The 19,640-nt window shown below is 36.5% G+C and overlaps 1 protein-coding gene across 1 annotated transcript in view; it reads left to right on the top strand.

The window, feature by feature from the left end:
- Positions 1-18,099, top strand: part of TM9SF3 (transmembrane 9 superfamily member 3) — a 69,411-nt gene extending 51,312 nt beyond the window's left edge. The window contains exons 13-15 of the mRNA XM_036886458.2: positions 3-86; positions 209-285; positions 14,054-18,099. Coding sequence (XP_036742353.1) covers positions 3-86; positions 209-285; positions 14,054-14,121 — 229 coding nt within the window. The 3' untranslated portion in view covers positions 14,122-18,099. The remainder of the gene's footprint in view (positions 1-2; positions 87-208; positions 286-14,053) is intronic.
- Positions 18,100-19,640: the final 1,541 nt, after the last annotated feature.

The raw sequence follows: 19,640 nt of genomic DNA, 5'->3' as shown, positions 1-19,640 counted from the left end.
AGGCAATGGACAAGTTTTCTCTCTGCTGCATCAACTGCAATCTATGTTTACATGTATTCCTTTTACTACTATTTTTTCAAAACAAAGTAAGTAGAGATGTTTTCTCATGTTTAGGAAACTAAATTTGTCATTTAAATACTAGAATTTAAGGCTTTCTGTTAAAAGTAAAAATGGTTTTACTATATGTAATTTTTTTGTTTTATTTTAGGATGTATGGCTTATTTCAGACATCATTTTACTTTGGCTATATGGCAGTATTTAGCACAGCCTTGGGGATAATGTGTGGTAAGTTCTGAAATTCTTAGAATATTGTAAGTAAACCTGTGAGTGTTTCAGAATAAAAAATATAGTAATTGGAAATTAAGGAAATAAGTTGTTTGATCAGGAACACCAAAATAAAAGTCTGATTTCAGTCCTTTTGACTATTTCTCAAAATCTAGTTTATCATCTCCTTGACTTCTTTTAAATTTTCTATTCCTAATAATTCTGTCAGTGTTTTCCATACCACAGTCAGTTTCTCATTCATGTTGAACATTGGCATTTTTTAGCTTAGGTTCATTGGAAAAAATTATGCTGTAAATAGGTTAAGGTGTTGACTGAATGGTTTCTATTTGGAAGTTTCTAGGACTGTTCATGGAGGTAACAGTATCTAGGAGGCAGCACAGTTTATGGGCTGAGTGTGTACTTGGGTGTCCTCAGACTGGGCTTAAGTTCTGACAGTACCACATGGATGTTCTATACCCTGATTCAGATTGCCAAGCTCTCCAAATCTCTGTAAAATGAGGATAATACCACTGTCTCATGGGTCTATCTCTCCATTAAGTGGAAGAGGTAATAGTTTTCACCATATGGTAGAGTCCTTAGCATATGTGAAATAGCTAGAAAATAAAACTTTTGGAACCAGAATGACAAATGGAAAGGTCATGTACTGGAGAGCCCAAGAAAACTGAATAAATCTCCCTGCTGCTGCTCACCTCTTTTGTGGCCATGGGAAAGCATTTTGACCTCTCTAGATCTAATTTTCTCATCTGTAAAATGGGTATATCTTTCAGAGTAGGTATTTGTGATAGTGTCATGTATGTAAAGCACCAAGTGTAATGCAGGTCTGTTGTTAGGTGGTAAGAGATGGCCTGTTATATGAGAGATGTGGTGGGGGTCAGGTGGGGGTCAGTCAGTCCTGCATGTGAATCCTGGTGCCCCTACTTATTAGCTATATTACTCTGGCCAAGTTATTTAAACTTTCTTCCTCAACATTCTCATTTGCAAAACAGTAGTAATACCTACCTCATAGGGTTCTGATGAGGATTCAGTGATTGAATGATTGGATGGCAGATGCTTAGTGAGAGGTAGCTGCCACTGTTACTGAATTAATGAGGACTACAAGTCCTTGGGCTTCCTTTCTGTAGTTTGTTTGGGTTTCTATACCTTGCTCAGAGCAATTTCGACACTGAGTCCAGGCTGAAGTACCTTAAAGGAAACACATACATGTAAATCCCTTTTTTTCTGCTTTAAGCTTATACTCAGTAAATGGGCTAATTCCCTAGTTACTTCTTAGGAGTGATATAAGTCTTAGGGATTGATTACCATGGAAACATTTCCAGATTGTGTATAATTCAGACCCTTCTCCTTTCTTTATTACTTGCCATTGACTTTTTTTTTTGAGAGTTCCACCTTTAGCTGTAGAGGGTAGGCAACACAATAAAGAAGAAATGATAATCTTGCTAAAAGCTAGGTCCTGGTATGACATCTGTGGACCTCTATGGGGTACCAAGATTGGTGTATTCCTCCATCAAAAGAATCTATTCCACAGATGGGTGGTGGCCAGAGGTGGGGGATATGGGAGTGGACAAAATGGGTGAAGGGGTGAAAAGGTACAAACTTAAAGTTATAATATGAGTAAATCCTGGGGATGTAACATACAGCATGGTAGCCAGTTAATAATGCTGTATTGTATATTTGAAAGTTGCTAAGAGGTAACATCTTAAAAGTTCTCAGTACAAGAAAAAAATTGTTAATTGTGAGGTGATAATGTTAATTAAATTTATTGTGGTGATATATATATCACAACATATTCATATATCAAATCATAATATTATACACCTTAAACTAATTCAGTGTTTCAAATCAATTAAGAATAAAGAATCTGCAGTAGACTCAGAGACACTGAGAAGTGATTGGTAGTTACCATGGGGAAGGGGTTGAGGTGAGTGGATGGGATGAGGGGTGGGGCAAGAGGCACAAAATCTCAATCATAGTATCAGTTGGTCATGGGGATGGAAGATACAGCATGGAGAATATGGTCAGTAATTCTGTACCATCTTCCTATGTTGACAGATAAGTAACTGTACTGGTTGGGGTGAGGATTTAATAATGGGTCTAACTGTTGAATCACTGAATTGTAAAACCAATATAATATTGCATTTCAACTATACTTCAAAAAAGCAATCAAACCTCAAAAAAATCTGTTGTATTCATATATACCATGTATATAATCGTGTGTGCACACACACAAATTATGTTAACTATAAGTAGTAAACTAATTCCACAAGCTATCATGAAGGACAGTTCTCTATACTATAGTCACGTTTTATTTATAGCTGCTGTGGTAACCTTTCCCTGTGATAATTAATTAGTTAACAAAGGAAGATGAATAGGAACTGAACATTAAAACTAGATTTGTGTCATGTGGGAATAACCTTACATATCCCTAGGCAATCAGAGGGTTCCTTTAATATTATTGGTCATCCTTCCTTCAGGATATTGTTCCCCAAACTCTATTTAATTTGAGATTTTTCTTGATTATCACCATCATTCAGTGAGATATAGAATCATAGGGTTACTATTACAGGTTAAATTTTTTTTTTTTTTTAATAATTATTTTTTATTGAAGGGAAGTTGACGCACAGTATTACATTACATTAGTTTCAAGTGTACAACACAGTGGTAGAACATTTATATACATAATTCTAGGTTCCAGCTATCACCCTACCAAGCTGTTACAATATCTTGACTATATTCCTTATGCTATACATTACATCCCGGTTACTTATTTATTTTACCATTGGAAGTCCTTTTTTTTTTTTTTTAAATATCTGAAAAAATATGGATTGGCTAATTTAGGTACAGTAATTACTAAAGGTATTTTTATCTAAACATCTTCATATAGTTCTTTTTTGCCTGCTTTTATTTTATTTTTATTATTTTGGTATCATTAATCTACAATTACATGAGCAACATTATGTTTACTAGACCCCCCCATCATCAAGTCTTCATATAGTTTTTTTTTTTGTTTTTTTTTTTTTACATCCCGGTTACTTACTATTTTACCATTGGAAGTGTGTACTTTTTTTTTTTTTTTTTTTGAGGGCATCTCTCATATTTATTGATCAAATGGTTGTTAACGACAATAAAATTCTGTATAGGGGAGTCAATGCTCAATGCACAATCATTAATCCACCCCAAGCCTAATTTTCATCAGTCTCCAATCTTCTGAGGCATAAAAAACAAGTTCTTACATGTAGAACAAATTCTTACATAATGAATAAGTTACATAGTGAACAGTACAAGGGCAGTCATCACAGAAACTTTCGGTTTTGCTCATGCATTATGAACTCTAAACAGTCAGTTCAAATATGAATACTCATTTGGTTTTTATACTTGATTTATATGTGGATACCACATTTCTCTCTTTATTATTATTATTTTTAATAAAATGCTGAAGTGGTAGGTAGATACAAGATAAAGGTAGAAAACATAGTTTAGTGTTGTAAGAGAGCAAATGTAGATGATCAGGTGTGTGCCTGTAGACTATGTGTTAATCCAAGCTAGACCAGGGCAATAAAACATCCACGTATGCAGAAGATTTCTCTCAGAACAGGGGGGGTGAGGTTCTAAGCCTCACCTCTGTTGATCCCCAATTTCTCACCTGATGACCCCCCTGCGACTGTGCCTGTCTTAGGTTGTTCCTCCCTTGAGGAATCTTACCCGTCTCTGGCTAACCAGTCATCTTCCGGGGCCATACAGGGAAATGTGAAGTTGGTAAGTGAGAGGGAAGCCTTATTGTTTGAAAAGGTTAGCTTTTTACTTCTTTGCATATTTATGCCCTGTGGCTTCTATGCCCAGCATTTGTCTTGAGGTATCTTTACCACTTGGAAGAATTATGATACTCGGTAAATTTGATATGAGGCACGAATTCTATTTAAGGGTTGTAATTAGGAAGGAAGAAGAAAAGCTATAGAAGTAGCAGGCGGAAGAAAACATGGGAAGATTGATTATTTCTTTGACATATCTTCTTGTAGAGTAACTTCAGCATGTATAGGTTTTAAGCTACTACTTAAATTGCGCACACACATTAACATAATAGGAGTATAGTTACATAACCAAAGCATATCTGTAATTACCAGCCATCTCCAGTGAAACCAAGAAAACCAGTTAGGCACCTTAGGCATTTGTGGAAACTTATCTATGATATGGTGGATATTGTCCAACTGAACTTGAACAGTCTGAGAGAAATCAGACAAATTAAAACAACACATTCCTGGGGACTGTTCACATGCCATATGTTCTTTTAACAGTAAATAGTCTGTAGTTGTAAGACTTTGGAGCGCTACAATTTGCACTTCTCCAAATTCTTGGTTGAGTTCCAACAGTATAGATCCAGTCAAATTTGTTGTTTTACTGTATGCACAGGCCAGCTTAGATATCTCCTTCCTCATTCCCATGGCAAGTCCAGGAACTGGTGGGATGAGTGCATCTACAGCTGTAGCAGTGCGTGGATCTTTGTTGGGGTTTTTTGATGATCATCTTCTGGCATGAGTCTTCCAGAGAGTGCAGATGTTGGAAGTTCTTTTTCATATCGTATCTTAGTTCATTTTTGGGGTAGCCCAATTAGGCTTTGATCCTCTGTATAAACACAAACAGACCCTTTGCCTACACTTTTATATGCCCTTTATACCCTTGTGTAGAACTCATTGGAGGTTACCACACAGGAACTGCCCTTTTTTTGCTTTGTTTTTGGTATCACTAATCTACACTTACATGACGAATATTATGTTTACTAGGCTCTCCCCTATACCAGGTCTCCCCTATAAACCCCTTTACAGTCACTGTCCATCAGCATAGCAAAATGTTGTAGAATCACTACTTGCCTTCTCTGTGTTGTACAGCCCCCCTTTTCTCCTACCCCCCCATGCATGTTAATCTTAATACCCCCCTACTTCTACCCCCCTTATTCCTCCCTGCCCACCCATCCTCCCCAGTCCCTTTCCCTTTGGTACCTGTTAGTCCATTCTTGAGTTCTGTGATTCTGCTGCTGTTTTGTTCCTTCAGTTTTTCCTTTGTTCTTATATTCCACAGGTAAGTGAAATCATTTGGTATTTCTCTTTCTCCGCTTGGCTTGTTTCACTGAGCATAATACCCTCCAGCTCCATCCATGTTGCTGCAAATGATTGGATTTGCCCTTTTCTTATGGCTGAGTAGTATTCCATTGTGTATATGTACCACATCTTCTTTATCCATTCATCTATTGATGGACATTTAGGTTGTTTCCAATTCTTGGCTATTGTAAATAGTGCTGCAATAAACATAGGGGTGCATCTGTCTTTCTCAAACTTGATTGCTGTGTTCTTAGGGTAAATTCCTAGGAGTGGAATTCCTGGGTCAAATGGTAAGTCTGTTTTGAGCATTTTGATGTACCTCCATACTGCTTTCCACAATGGTTGAACTAACTTACATTCCCACCAGCAGTGTAGGAGGGTTCCCCTTTCTCCACAGCCTCGCCAACATTTGTTGTTGTTTGTCTTTTGGATGGCAGCCATCCTTACTGGTGTGAGGTGATACCTCATTGTAGTTTTAATTTGCATTTCCCTGATAATTAGCGATGTGGAGCATCTTTTCATGTGTCTGTTGGCCATCTGTATTTCTTTTTTGGAGAACTGTCTGTTCAGTTCCTCTGCCCATTTTTTAATTGGGTTATTTGTTTTTTGTTTGTTGAGGCGTGTGAGCTCCTTATATATTCTGGACGTCAAGCCTTTATCGGATGTGTCATTTTCAAATATATTCTCCCATACTGTAGGGATCCTTCTTGTTCTATTGATGGTGTCTTTTGCTGTACAGAAGCTTTTCAGCTTAATATAGTCCCACTTGCTCATTTTTGCTGTTGTTTTCCTTGCCCGGGGAGATATGTTCAAGAAGAGGTCACTCATGTTTATGTCTAAGAGGTTTTTGCCTATGTTTTCTTCCAAGAGTTTAATGGTTTCATGGCTTACATTCAGGTCTTTGATCCATTTTGAGTTTACTTTTGTATATGGGGTTAGACAATGGTCCAGTTTCATTCTCCTACATGTAGCTCTCCAGTTTTGCCAGCACCACCTGTTGAAGAGACTGTCATTTTGCCATTGTATGTCCATGGCTCCTTTATCAAATATTAATTGACCATATATGTCTGGGTTAATGTCTGGATTCTCTAGTCTGTTCCATTGGTCTGTGGCTCTGCTCTTGTGCCAGTACCAAATTGTCTTGATTACTATGGCTTTAAAGTAGAGCTTGAAGTTGGGGAGTGAGATCCCCCCTACTTTATTCTTCTTTCTCAGGATTGCTTTGGCTATTCGGGGTCTTTGGTGTTTCCATATGAATTTTTGAATTATTTGTTCCAGTTCATTGAAGAATGTTGCTGGTAGTTTCATAGGGATTGCATCAAATCTGTATATTGCTTTGGGCAGGATGGCCATTTTGACGATATTAATTCTTCCTAGCCACGAGCATGGGATGAGTTTCCATCTGTTAGTGTCCCCTTTAATTTCTCTTAAGAGTGACTTGTAGTTTTCAGAGTATAAGTCTTTCACTTCTTTGGTTAGGTTTATTCCTAGGTATTTTATTTTTTTTGATGCAATTGTGAATGGAGTTGTTTTCCTGATTTCTCTCTCTGTTGGTTCATTGTTAGTATATAGGAAAGCCACAGATTTCTGTGTGTTGATTTTGTATCCTGCAACTTTGCTGTATTCCGATATCAGTTCTAGTAGTTTTGGGGTGGAGTCTTTAGGGTTTTTTATGTACAGTATCATGTCATCTGCAAATAGTGACAGTTTAACTTCTTCTTTACCAATCTGGATTCCTTGTATTTCTTTATTTTGTCTGATTGCCGTGGCTAGGACCTCCAGTACTATGTTAAATAACAGTGGAGAGAGTGGGCATCCCTGTCTAGTTCCCGATCTCAGAGGAAATGCTTTCAGCTTCTCGCTGTTCAATATAATGTTGGCTGTGGGTTTATCATAGATGGCCTTTATTATGTTGAGGTACTTGCCCTCTATTCCCATTTTGCTGAGAGTTTTTAACATGAATGGATGTTGAACTTTGTCAAATGCTTTTTCAGCATCTATGGAGATGATCATGTGGTTTTTGTCTTTCTTTTTGTTGATGTGGTGGATGATGTTGATGGACTTTCGAATGTTGTACCATCCTTGCATCCCTGGGATGAATCCCACTTGGTCATGGTGTATGATCCTTTTGATGTATTTTTGAATTCAGTTTGCTAATATTTTGTTGAGTATTTTTGCATCTACGTTCATCAGGGATATTGGTCTGTAGTTTTCTTTTTTGGTGGGGTCTTTGCCTGGTTTTGGTATTAGGGTGATGTTAGCTTCATAGAATGAGTTTGGGAGTATCCCCTCCTCCTCTATTTTTTGGAAAACTTTAAGGAGAATGGGTATTATGTCTTCCCTGTATGTCTGATAAAATTCTGAGGTAAATCCATCTGGCCCGGGGGTTTTGTTCTTTGGTAGTTTTTTGATTACCGCTTCAATTTCGTTGCTGGTAATTGGTCTGTTTAGATTTTCTGTTTCTTCCTGGGTCAAACTTGGAAGGTTATATTTTTCTAGGAAGTTGTCCATTTCTCCTAGGTTTCCCAGCTTGTTAGCATATAGGTTTTCATAGTATTCTCCAATAATTCTTTGCATTTCCGTGGGGTCCGTCATGATTTTTCCTTTCTCGTTTCTGATACTGTTGATTTGTGTTGACTCTCTTTTCTTCTTAATAAGTCTGGCTAGAGGCTTATCTATTTTGTTTATTTTCTCGAAGAACCAGCTCTTGGTTTCATTGATTTTTGCTATTGTTTTATTCTTCTCAATTTTATTTATTTCTTCTCTAATCTTTATTATGTCCCTCCTTCTGCTGACCTTAGGCCTCATCTGTTCTTTTTTTTCCAATTTCGATAATTGTGACATTAGACCATTCATTTGGGATTGCTCTTCCTTTTTTAAATATGCTTGGATTGCTATATACTTTCCTCTTAAGACTGCTTTTGCTGTGTCCCACAGAAGTTGGGGCTTAGTGTTGTTGTTGTCATTTGTTTCCATATATTGCTGGATCTCCATTTTGATTTGGTCATTGATCCATTGATTATTTAGGAGCGTGTTGTTAAGCCTCCATGTGTTTGTGAGCCTCTTTGCTTTCTTTGTACAGTTTATTTCTAGTTTTATGCCTTGTGGTCTGAAAAGTTGGTTGGTAGGATTTCAATCTTTTGGAATTTTCTGAGGCCCTTTTTGTGGCCTAGTATGTGGTCTATTCTGGAGAATGTTCCATGTGCACTTGAGAAGAATGTATATCCCGCTGCTCTTGGATGTAGAGTTCTATAGATGTCTATTAGGTCCATCTGCTCTACTGTGTTGTTCAGTGCTTCCGTGTCCTTACTTATTTTCTGCCCAGTGGATCTATCCTTTGGGGTGAGTGGTGTGTTGAAGTCTCCTAGAATGAATGCTTTGCAGTCTATTTCCCCCTTTAGTTCTGTTAGTATTTGTTTCACATATGCTGGTGCTCCTGTGTTGGGTGCATATATATTTAGAATGGTTATATCCTCTTGTTTGACTGAGCCCTTTATCATTATGTAGTGTCCTTCTTTATCTCTTGTTACTTTCTTTGTTTTGAAGTCTATTTTGTCTGATATTAGTACTGCAACCCCTGCTTTCTTCTCACTGTTGTTTGCTTGAAATATGTTTTTCCATCCCTTGACTTTTAGTCTGTACATGTCTTTGGGTTTGAGGTGAGTTTCTTGTAAGCAGCATATAGATGGGTCTTGCTTTTTTATCCATTCTGTTACTCTGTGTCTTTTGATTGGTGCATTCAACCCATTAACATTTAGGGTGACTATTGAAAGATATGTACTTATTGCCATTGCAGGCTTTAAATTCGTGGTTACCAAAGGTTCAAGGTTAGCCTCTTTAGTATCTTACTGCCTAACTTAGCTCGCTTATTGAGCTGTTATATACACTGTCTGGAGATTCTTTTCTTCTCTCCCTTCTTGTTCCTCCTCCTCGATTCTTCATATGTTGGGTGTTTTGTGCTGTGCTCTTTCTAGGAGTGCTCCCATCTAGAGCAGTCCCTGTAAGATGTTCTGTAGAGGTGGTTTGTGGAAAGCAAATTCCCTCAGCTTTTGTTTGTCTGGGAATTGTTTAATCCCACCGTCATATTTGAATGATAGTCGTGCTGGATACAGTATCCTTGGTTCAAGGCCCTTCTGTTTCATTGTATTAAATATATCATGCCATTCTCTTCTGGCCTGTAGGGTTTCTGTTGAGAAATCTGACGTTAGCCTGATGGGTTTCCCTTTATAGGTGACCTTTTTCTCTCTAGCTGCCTTTAACACTCTTTCCTTGTCCTTGATCTTTGCCATTTTAATTATTATGTGTCTTGGTGTTGCCCTTCTTGGATCCTTTCTGTTGGGGGTTCTGTGTATTTCCGTGGTCTGTTCGATTACTTCCTCCCCCAGTGTGGGGAAGTTTTCAGCAATTATTTCTTCTAAGATACTTTCCATCTCTTTTCCTCTCTCTTCTTCTTCTGGGACCCCTATAATACGGATATTGTTCCTTTTGGATTGGTCACACAGTTCTCTTAATATTGTTTCATTCCTGGAGATCCTTTTGTCTCTCTCTATGTCAGCTTCTATGCGTTCCTGTTCTCTGATTTCAATTCCATCAATGGCCTCTTGCATCCTATCCATTCTGCTTATAAACCCTTCCAGAGTTTGTTTCATTTCTGCGATCTCCTTTCTGGCATCTGTGATCTCCCTCCGGACTTCATCCCATTTCTCTTGCGTATTTCTCTGCATCTCTGTCAGCATGTTTATGATTCTTATTTTGAATTCTTTTTCAGGGAGACTGGTTAGGTCTGTCTCCTTCTCTGGTGTTGTCTCTGTGATCTTTGTCTGCCTGTAGCTTTGCCTTTTCATGGTGATAGGAATAGTCTGCAGAACTGGGACGCGTGACGGCTGGAAGGACTTCCTTTCTTGTTGGTTTGTGGCCCTCCTCTCCTGGGAGAACAGCGACCTCTAGTGGCTTGTGCTGCGCAGGTGCGCGCAGACAGGGTTTCTGCTTCCTGCCCAGCTGCTATGGAGTTAATCTCCGCTGTTGCTGTGGGCGTGGCATGGCTCGGGCAGCTACTCCAAAATGGTGGAGTCGCGTTGGAGCAGGAGCTGCTGGGAGGCTATTTATCTCCGTAAGGGGCCTCCCTGCTCCCTGCAGCCCAGGGGTTAGGGTGCCCCGAGATCCCGGATTCCCTACCTCTGGATTAAGTGACCCGCCCTGCCCCTTTAAGACTTCCAAAAAGCACCCGCCAAAACAAAACAACGCCCACCAAAAAAAAAAAAAAAAAAGAAAGAAAGAAAAAAAAATTTTTTAATTAAAAAAAAAGGTTTTTGATTAAAAAAAAAAAAACAAAAAGGTGGTCATTCGTTTTTCTTTATTCTCCGGTGCCAGCCTCAGGCCTCTGCTCACCGGTCTTTCTGCCCTGTTTCCTAGTATTGGGGTCCCTATCCCTTTAAGACTTCCAAAAAGCGCTCGCCAATACAAAACAGCAAAAAAGCAAAAAAAAAAAATGGTCACGCGCTTTTCTTATGTCCTCTGTCGCCCAGCCTCCAGTGCCTGCTCACTGTTCTTGCTGCCCTGTTTTCCTAGTATCGAGCGCCCTGCACTCTGGCCCGGATGGCTGGGGCTGGGTGTTCGGCAGTCCTGGGCTCCGTCTCCCTCCCGCTCTGCCTGCTCTTCTCCCGCCGGGAGCTGGGGGGAGGGGCGCTCGGCTCCCGCGGGGCCGGGGCTTGTATCTTACCCCCTTCGCGAGGCGCTGGGTTCTCCCAGGTGCGGATGTGGTCTGGATATTGTCCTGTGTCCTCTGGTCTCTATTCTAGGAAGGGTTGTCTTTGTTATATTTTCATAGATATATGTTGTTTTGGGAGGAGATTTCCGCTGCTCTACTCACGCCGCCATCTTCCGCCCCTCCCCAGGTTAAATTTTTTTCTTGACTCTTTCTCTATGTGATTTTAAGAAGACCTAGAGAGGTAATATCCTGACATGAAGAAAATGGAATGAAGTTAGCTGAATTTTTTTAGTGCTTTTCCTGTAGAAATTTCATTTTGCTGCCTGAAAATCTTGGCACATTTATAGTTCCCTGCTGTTCTGGCAGTGTCCCAGCATTTATTCTTTAATGGATTTATATGCCTATAGTGCTAATCTATTTTAGGGGGAAAGGGAAACAGTTCAGACTGGAACTGATTAAAATGTTGTCATACTACAAAAATTATACATACTTACCAGGTTAAGTTACTGAAATGCATTTTTTAGTCAGTAATTGAAAGAAAAATATTTATTGATTTTTTTTTTTTAATGTAGGAAAAAAACTCTGTTAAGGTGGGAAACAGATTGTTAAGAGTCTTTGTATTTTGAGCATAGTATTTTAGTTTTACAGACAATAAGTTTAAAAGTGTTTCTGTATTATTCCCAAGAAAGACATTTACTTTTTCTGGAGAGTATATTCAGTATCCTCCTTTTATAAAGGCATATTTTTATATACTTTTTCTTGAGGTACTCATAGGGTTAGGAAAATTATTCTCTAGGTTGATACTGTTTTGCTTTTAAGCGTATCTCTGCTCAAAGGGGAACAATGTTTTATAAATCTAGAAAATTGGATTTGGTTATTAGACTAGTGTTACATTGTGCCAGTTTAATTTAGTTATAATTTTATAAATATTTTTCCATTCTAAGAATTCAGGTTTATTTTTCCAAATTTAATTTTTTGTTAGTTTGGTAAGGATTTATATTATAACCGTTTCAAAATGAATTATCAGTATTTTCAAGGGTAATATAATTATTTTATATTAAAAATAAATGTGTTCACTGCAAAAATATTTGGAAATAGGTTTGCTTTGTTGTTTTGGTGGTTTTTAAAATATTTTTAACATTTAAGTATGGGAAATCTGCACATACATACAAAAGGACAATGAGTCCCCATGTACCTAATACACCTACATCAGTAATTGTCAACTCATGGCCAATCTTTTCTTACTTATATTCCTACCTTATAAAATATAAATATAAATAAATAAATTTGTATGATAATAAGTAAATCTATATAAATGAAATATATATAACACATTATATAACTATATTACATTTATATATTTCAGTATATACATATATGTAATTCCTTAATATGCTCAAATATTCAGTTAACATTCAGATTTACCCCACCCATCCAAATTTCTCTTTTAATGCAGTTTATTTGCATCAAGATCCAATTAAGGCCCATGCATTGCTTGGTTAAATGTCTCAGGCTCTTTTAATCTACTGATATTCTCTTTCTTTTCCCTTACTATTTATTTAAGAAACCTGGGTGTTTGCTTTTATTTGTTCCTGTGGAGTTTTCTATATTCCAGATTTTGCTGATTATATCTCTGAGGTGTCATTTAATGTTTTTCCATGTGCTTCCCCCAATATTTCCTATAAAGTGGTATTTAGATCTATAGGCTTGATCATACTCAAGAATACTTGTCCAAGAATACTTAACCAGGTGGTTTGTAAACTTTGATCAGAAGTGATTTAATATGTGGTTGTCTCTCTTTGTGAATTTAGCAACCATTGATAATTATTGCCTAGCTCAAATAACCCAGTGTTTATAATATTCTAATTCTGTGGTTCCTTTTGTATTTATTAGCTGGGATACTTCTATAAGGAGAAACTTCCTTTCACCCACCTTTTGGTTACCTTTAAGTAAAGTTCCTATTTAGAAAGACAAAATAGACTTATTTCTTTCCTTACATACACCAGTTGAGTGAATAAAAGTTCAAAGGCGACCATTTAGGCATGTGTGTGTGTGTATCTTTATTAAGAAAGATTTACTTTTAAACTTTCAATAATACTGGGCTTTGATAGTAAATTGGTAAATTCAATGGAGAATCTTCTCTATGACTTGAATGATAAACTGTTTTGTTCTAAGGATCCCTTAGTATTTGCAGTGAAGAACTGTCCAGTTCATTCATTCATTCAACAAATACTTATTGAGTACTTTAGTATATGTCAAGCACTTTTTTAGGCACAGGAAGTAGATAGTTAATTTAACAGAATAGAAAAATACCCTTGTTTTCTGGTGTTTTGAGTCCCATTTGAGGCTAATTAATTTAAAACATTTCAAAACTCTTAACGTACTTACCTGTCTCTTTTGTCTGTTCCCTCAAATATTTCTTCCTTACCACCACATAGCTTCCACAATTTAAGCATAAAAAAGAAACCACTGGAAAATGTTTCTTCCCTAGAGCTTCAGAAGCCATTGGGCTGTTGTTCTCAGTCCTTCCCTAGAGAATCCCCAGCCACTTCTTACTTACCTATAAGGTATCATATAGTTGGGGGAACATGTTAATATTGTTTTAATGACCTAGAATAATATATGTTCGAATTTTAAAAAATGTTTTATCTCACAATTTTTCTCATCAAATTATTCTTGCTTTATAAGGGAAGTATTTTATTTAAATTCATATAGTTATTGATTTATAGTAATAATTGATACTTAACTCTAAAAATATTGCATCAGGTCAAGTTAGTGGATATGACAGTAACATGATTTGCAAAACAAATGATACAATTTTAATAAGTTTAGGGAGAAAGCTAACACTAATATACATATGTTGTTGTCTTGAAAAAGAATAACCTTCCAGAACAGAAAGCATTTAGTGTTTTTTTAATGATGGATACTGCTCTGTATGTGTTTCACAAAATATCTGATTTTATCTTTACAGGAGCAATTGGTTACATGGGAACAAGTGCCTTTGTCCGAAAAATCTATACTAATGTGAAAATTGACTAGAGACTCAAGAAAACCTGGAACTTCGGATCAATTTCTTTTTCACAGGGGTGGAACTTGCACAGCAAAAAAGTGCAAGAAGAAATTTGGGCTTTAACACTGGGTACTTTGTGGGTCTCTCTTTCGAGAATGGCTTAAAGTAACATCTAATTCCATTGACCCTAGATTCTTACTGACTGCTTTCTCCAACTGTTCACAGCAAATGCTTGGATTTTATGCAGTAGGCATTACTACAATACATGGCTAATCTTCCCAAAAACTAGCTCATTAAAGATGAAATAGACCAGCTCTCTTCAGTGAAGAGGACAAATAGTTTGTTTAAAGCATTTGTTCCAATAAAATGAATAGAGGGAAACTTGGATGCTAAACGTACATGAATACAAATCTTCCTGGCACTTAAGTGTTTCTACATTATTGAAAATGATGTTCCAGAAAGATGACTTTTTTCTCTTATTTTTTACTGCCATCATCAACCTATTGTGGGACAGTTTTATATATTGTATCTGAGTTCTTTTTTTTGACCTGTTTTTTTTTTTTTTTCAATTCAACTGCATCCTTTTTTTTTTAAGAGATTTAAAAAATATTAAATCTTGCATGTAATATATTTGCTGTCATCTTAGTTGGACCAACTTCCCATTTATTTATCTTAAAACTACCCAGTTACAGCCTAATTCCATCCAAAGAAGATAGAGTCTGAAGATAGAGGCTCACTCTCTACAATGCAATTTACTGTACAGTTAGAAAGCAAAGTATTAAATGGAGAACATACTTGTTTTTATTAAACATTTTGAGATTTAGATAACTACATTTTAACTGAATGTCTAAAGTGATTATATCCTCCCCCACCCCTCCCCAAGTTAGTCTTACATCTTTTTTGGGTTTAAATGAAGGTTTTACATAAGAAATTATTAAAAACAAGGGGGGTGGGTAATAAATGTATATAAAATTAAATAATGTAACGTAGGTGTAGATTCTCAAATGCATTTGGATGTACAGGTTGACTATGGAGTACTTTTTTCTGATGATGATTGGTGTAGAAATGTGTGAATTTGGGTGGCTTCTTATATCTTGCCTACCATTGCATGAAACATTGGGGTTTCTTCAAAATGTGTGTGTCATACTATTTTTGGGAGGGGGGATTGTTTTCTTTTTCTTTTCTGAGACTCCTACAGGAGCTAAATTTGTAATTTAGAAACATTTAATTTTGTTAATCCTGTTTGGGGCACTTAAGTAATATCTAAAGCATTCCTGCTTTAGAATGTTAAAATAAAATTTCCTGACCAAAATGTTTTGTGAAAATAGATGTGTTTGGAATTTGAAGATCACTTTTCAAAAGGCAATGTTACTGAATGCAATTTTTAAAATATACTGTATACTATGCTTTTCTAATATAGGGGACCCACACTTTAAAACCCCTACTTGCTTATATTTAGATTATCCAGTATAGTCACAAAGTGAATGACAAGCCCTTTGAATGAAATCGTGGCTTAAATCTGTTCAGGTTGGTGTACCGTGTAAAGTGGGGATGGGGTGAAAGTGGTTGGTTAGCTTACTCTTGGATGAGCAAATAAAGGTTACAGTTTTCTAAGAGAATTGATTTTAATTTTGAATATATCTTTCTGGAACTATCCATAATGTGAAATTTTCCTAGAACCATTGAGTTTCTAATTTAATAGTTTGCTATGCAAATGACCTCATAAAACAGTACTGTATATTGGTATTTTTGGAAAGACTGAAACAGCAATATTTAAATCTTAATGTGACATGCAATTCAGTTACCCTAAGATGTTTTCATTACAAAATATGGTTCTGTAAATAGACTCCATGCTACAATGTGGCAGGTAAGGACTATAAAGAGGGAAAAGTTTGATTTTTTCTTTACCACTTACGTATGGCTGCAATGAACAAATTTGATCAGAAGCTGTAGATAAATCCTCTTTTTCAAGCCAGAATGTTACATTAAATGTAATCTACTGGTTCTTCCATTTTCTCTTCTTTTCATCTGCCTTTAAGATCTTAAATCAAAAGTCAGTATTTATGGCTTATTATATAATGTTATTTTTGACTACATGTAAAATACTAATAACAACATATAATCTATCTGATGGAGTGTAAATTGGACCACAAGCTTTTATCTTAATAAAATGAAATTTGTTCTCATGAATCTTGCAGGTAAGATACAGAGTTTTTAAAGAATGAGTAGTTTAGCCACTTTCGGTACTCTAATTCTTCCTACTAAATTGAGCTCTATTTGAAGTTCTTTGGAATCTTCAGTGAAAAATAATTTTCTAATTTCCAAATACATTATAAGATTAATTAAAATGAATATTGATCACTGCAAAAAGTCCTTTAGAAAATATGGATTGGTGTATGGCTTCTTAGAGGGGCTGACTGTGTGGTCTGAAGAAGATAGAATCCTCAGTTGTTGAATAGTAAAGCACAATATTATTTAAGTAAATTAAAGGGTGGGGTTTTTCCACTCCATTAATGCTGTGTATCTGTCTTTCATTTGTTAACATTTGCTCAGCTTATCACCTGATGCTTTGAACACTATCAAAAACTTAAAAAAGATAAACTTTTACCTTATATCTATAAGCATGCTTCTCATGAAATCTAGCTATACTAGTGATTGATATTGTCTTACATATATCCTAGTACAGGAGTAGGATAAAGTGGAAATGTAATGGCTGGAGGGATAATAAAGCATGTTGTAGTACATCATATTGGGCTCCTAGATTGTACTGAGTTGCCCATAAATCAAGCCCCGTACTCTTAGAGTTCGTTATACTGTGGTGATAACTGATCCTAGTGAATGATAAGCTTGGGTGTTTTCCACTGAGAGTGGATTCACCTCTAATAAAAGTGGTGGCTGCAAATTCCAGTTCTTCGAAAAACCACTTTACTTAGGGTTCATTCACAAATTTTATTCATTTTGATGAAGCTTTTGTCTACTAACCCCCTTTTGCCAAATGTCTTACAAATTTTAAGATTTCCTGAATTTTTACAAATGTAAAAAAAATGTATAATGTAATATGTTCAGGAAAAGCTACATACCGAAGGGCCTCTGGATATGAATTCTGGGAAAGAGGAGCCTATTTGTAACCTATACACTGCAATCTGAGTTTTAAGTTTAGACTTAGTGTGCTTCATTCTGTTGATTTATTGGAACACATAAATGGGAGTGGTGAGGTATGAAAACACAAGTATTCGTTAATGTGTATCTTCATAAAAATTCCATAGTTACTGAAGCTATATTTTAGCAATCAAGATGTTAAAAGAGATCAGAGAAGTGAAAATTTATAAAGATTGTTTGAGAGTGTGTATGGAAATAGACTAGACCAGGTAGATCAGAAAGTTAGCATATAGATGCAGAAATTTGTAAGATTTAAATTCAGTATGAGGAGGAACTCTAGTTCTCATAAGTATTTTCTAAAGGCCGTCTGATTTGACATTGTTACTGGAGTTATAGGCAGAACTGTGTAAAGACAAGTAAAAATGAAGTTCTCATTCTGTATGAGGAAGTGGAAATAAACTGTGAAAGTGGCTTACATTGAAGTATTGGTGAATGAGGCTTGCAAATAATTAATAAGTTCTGTGCGTTCACCACAATTCCTCAGTTTAGGTCATTTGAAAGTTAGAAACATTGTAAGTAAGAACTTAAGGCAAGGAAGAAATAACACGGAATTCTGTTTCAAGGACAACAGAGTATACTTGGAAAAGCAATCCACTTGGGCTTTTCAGCTGTGTCCAACTTGGAGTTATAAATTCCCACAGAGCGTGGACCATCGGTGAGACTTGGAAGGAAACATTGCTTGGTGGTCACTTCCATTTTGTACACAACTTTGGTTTGTGTAGGCCACATTCCAACTGGCTTTTTAGTAAGAAACCCAGTATATAATGTATCAAATACATTTGAGGTTCTAATCTAGTCTGTTAAACTAACAAATTGAATTTTTTAAAAGTAATAAAAAGTTAAATGTACTTCCCTTGGATGCTTTCTTTCTTTCCTTTCTGAAGCAGGTAAGCCAAGCATAGGGATGACCCATTATTATTGGCGTTCATATGAAGGGATTACTGGTAGCTTTCCACAGTTAAATAAAGCAGGGGTCAGCAAACTTTTTCTGTAAAAGAAATAGTTGAGGCTTTGAGAGCCATATGGTCTCTGTCTCAGTTACTCTACCATGGTAGCACAACAGTCACTCACAGTGGACAGACAGCACATGACCTCAAGCATGGTTGTATTCCAGTATAACAGAAAACAGCCAGTGGGTCCCTGAAACAAAAGATTTAAAACATTCTGTTTTCTCTCCAACTTTATATTTTGGAAAAAAAAACAAAGGAAATTGAAAGAATGGCACAATGCATAAAGTTCATCTTAAAATTATTATTTTGACTTTTTATATACAAACTCCAGCTCCTGCATTCAAACCCCATTACCCCTATGCCTGTCATTCTGATTGATAATACATTTTTCAAGGCAGTTTCACATATGTTCCCTCACAATCCTGTGAAACTGATAGCCAGACAGCTGCATTTTACAGGTAAGATAGAGGCGCTAAAGAGTCTTGTTTTTAGACCAGAAGTAATCAGGCCTACAGTCCTATTATCTTGACTGTGGTAACTAAAATGAGGATGTCACCTCTCCAGCCTGTGGAACAGATAACATATGGTCATATTGAAATCGAGTGTTCAAACCAATGAAAAGGATTTGTGTGTTCGAGTTACATCAGAATTAGTGGTTAATTTATCCAGGTCTATTTGTACGTTTTGTTTTTCATCTCCAGTTTTAGCTTTTCATTTAAATCCTTGTCAGCCTTATCAGTTCTTTTTTTCCCTCCGATTTTATTAACTGCTTCAGTCAACACTAATACTTGACTATTTCTATTAGCCAAGCAGTTTAAGTTGGTACAAATTTGGATTACTTTTAATCTCCTTAATGAACACTTTTTGTGTGGTTGGAAAATTAGGGGTATAAGGGAATCTTGTACAGCCAAGTTCTGAATTTTAAAGTGAGAACTGTTCCACTAAACTGTTAATGTACAATTTAACATCAGAAAAGTGCATAAGCCTACATTGGGACATATGGAGTCAGTGGTAACATAGTCTGCTAATTATTTAAATTTTTTTTCAAAGTTCTGCATTCTTAGGTGACAGGAGTGTCAAATTTAAAAAGTGGAGGTGATGGTTATAGGGAGAAGTTGATGTAAGTCACTTTAACTGGCCAATGTCATGGTTATTCTTAGTGGTTCAGTCTAAGTCACTAAGATTATGGGACTTGACCTTTAAGGTCATTGAAGAGCAGGGAGGGTCTAGAGAGAGACATGGAAGGTGGTTCCAAGTTGGAGTTGTCAGGTTGGAGTTGATTATAGACCAGTAGGGTAGAACAGTCATAAATAGATAAGTGTCGAAAGTGCGGTAGCTGCTATGATAGTTGTTGGCATGAGGATGCAGGCCGTGTAGTTATCAAGTTGCCCCCGGCAAACACGTGGAGGTGTGAAGCAGCAAGACTATTAGGATGACCA

The sequence above is a fragment of the Manis pentadactyla genome, chromosome 8, assembly GCF_030020395.1.
Source record: "Manis pentadactyla isolate mManPen7 chromosome 8, mManPen7.hap1, whole genome shotgun sequence".
In the NCBI taxonomy this organism is placed as follows: domain Eukaryota; kingdom Metazoa; phylum Chordata; class Mammalia; order Pholidota; family Manidae; genus Manis; species Manis pentadactyla.
Note: the sequence above shows the minus strand (reverse complement) of the source record. Positions and strands in the feature narration are given on the sequence as shown.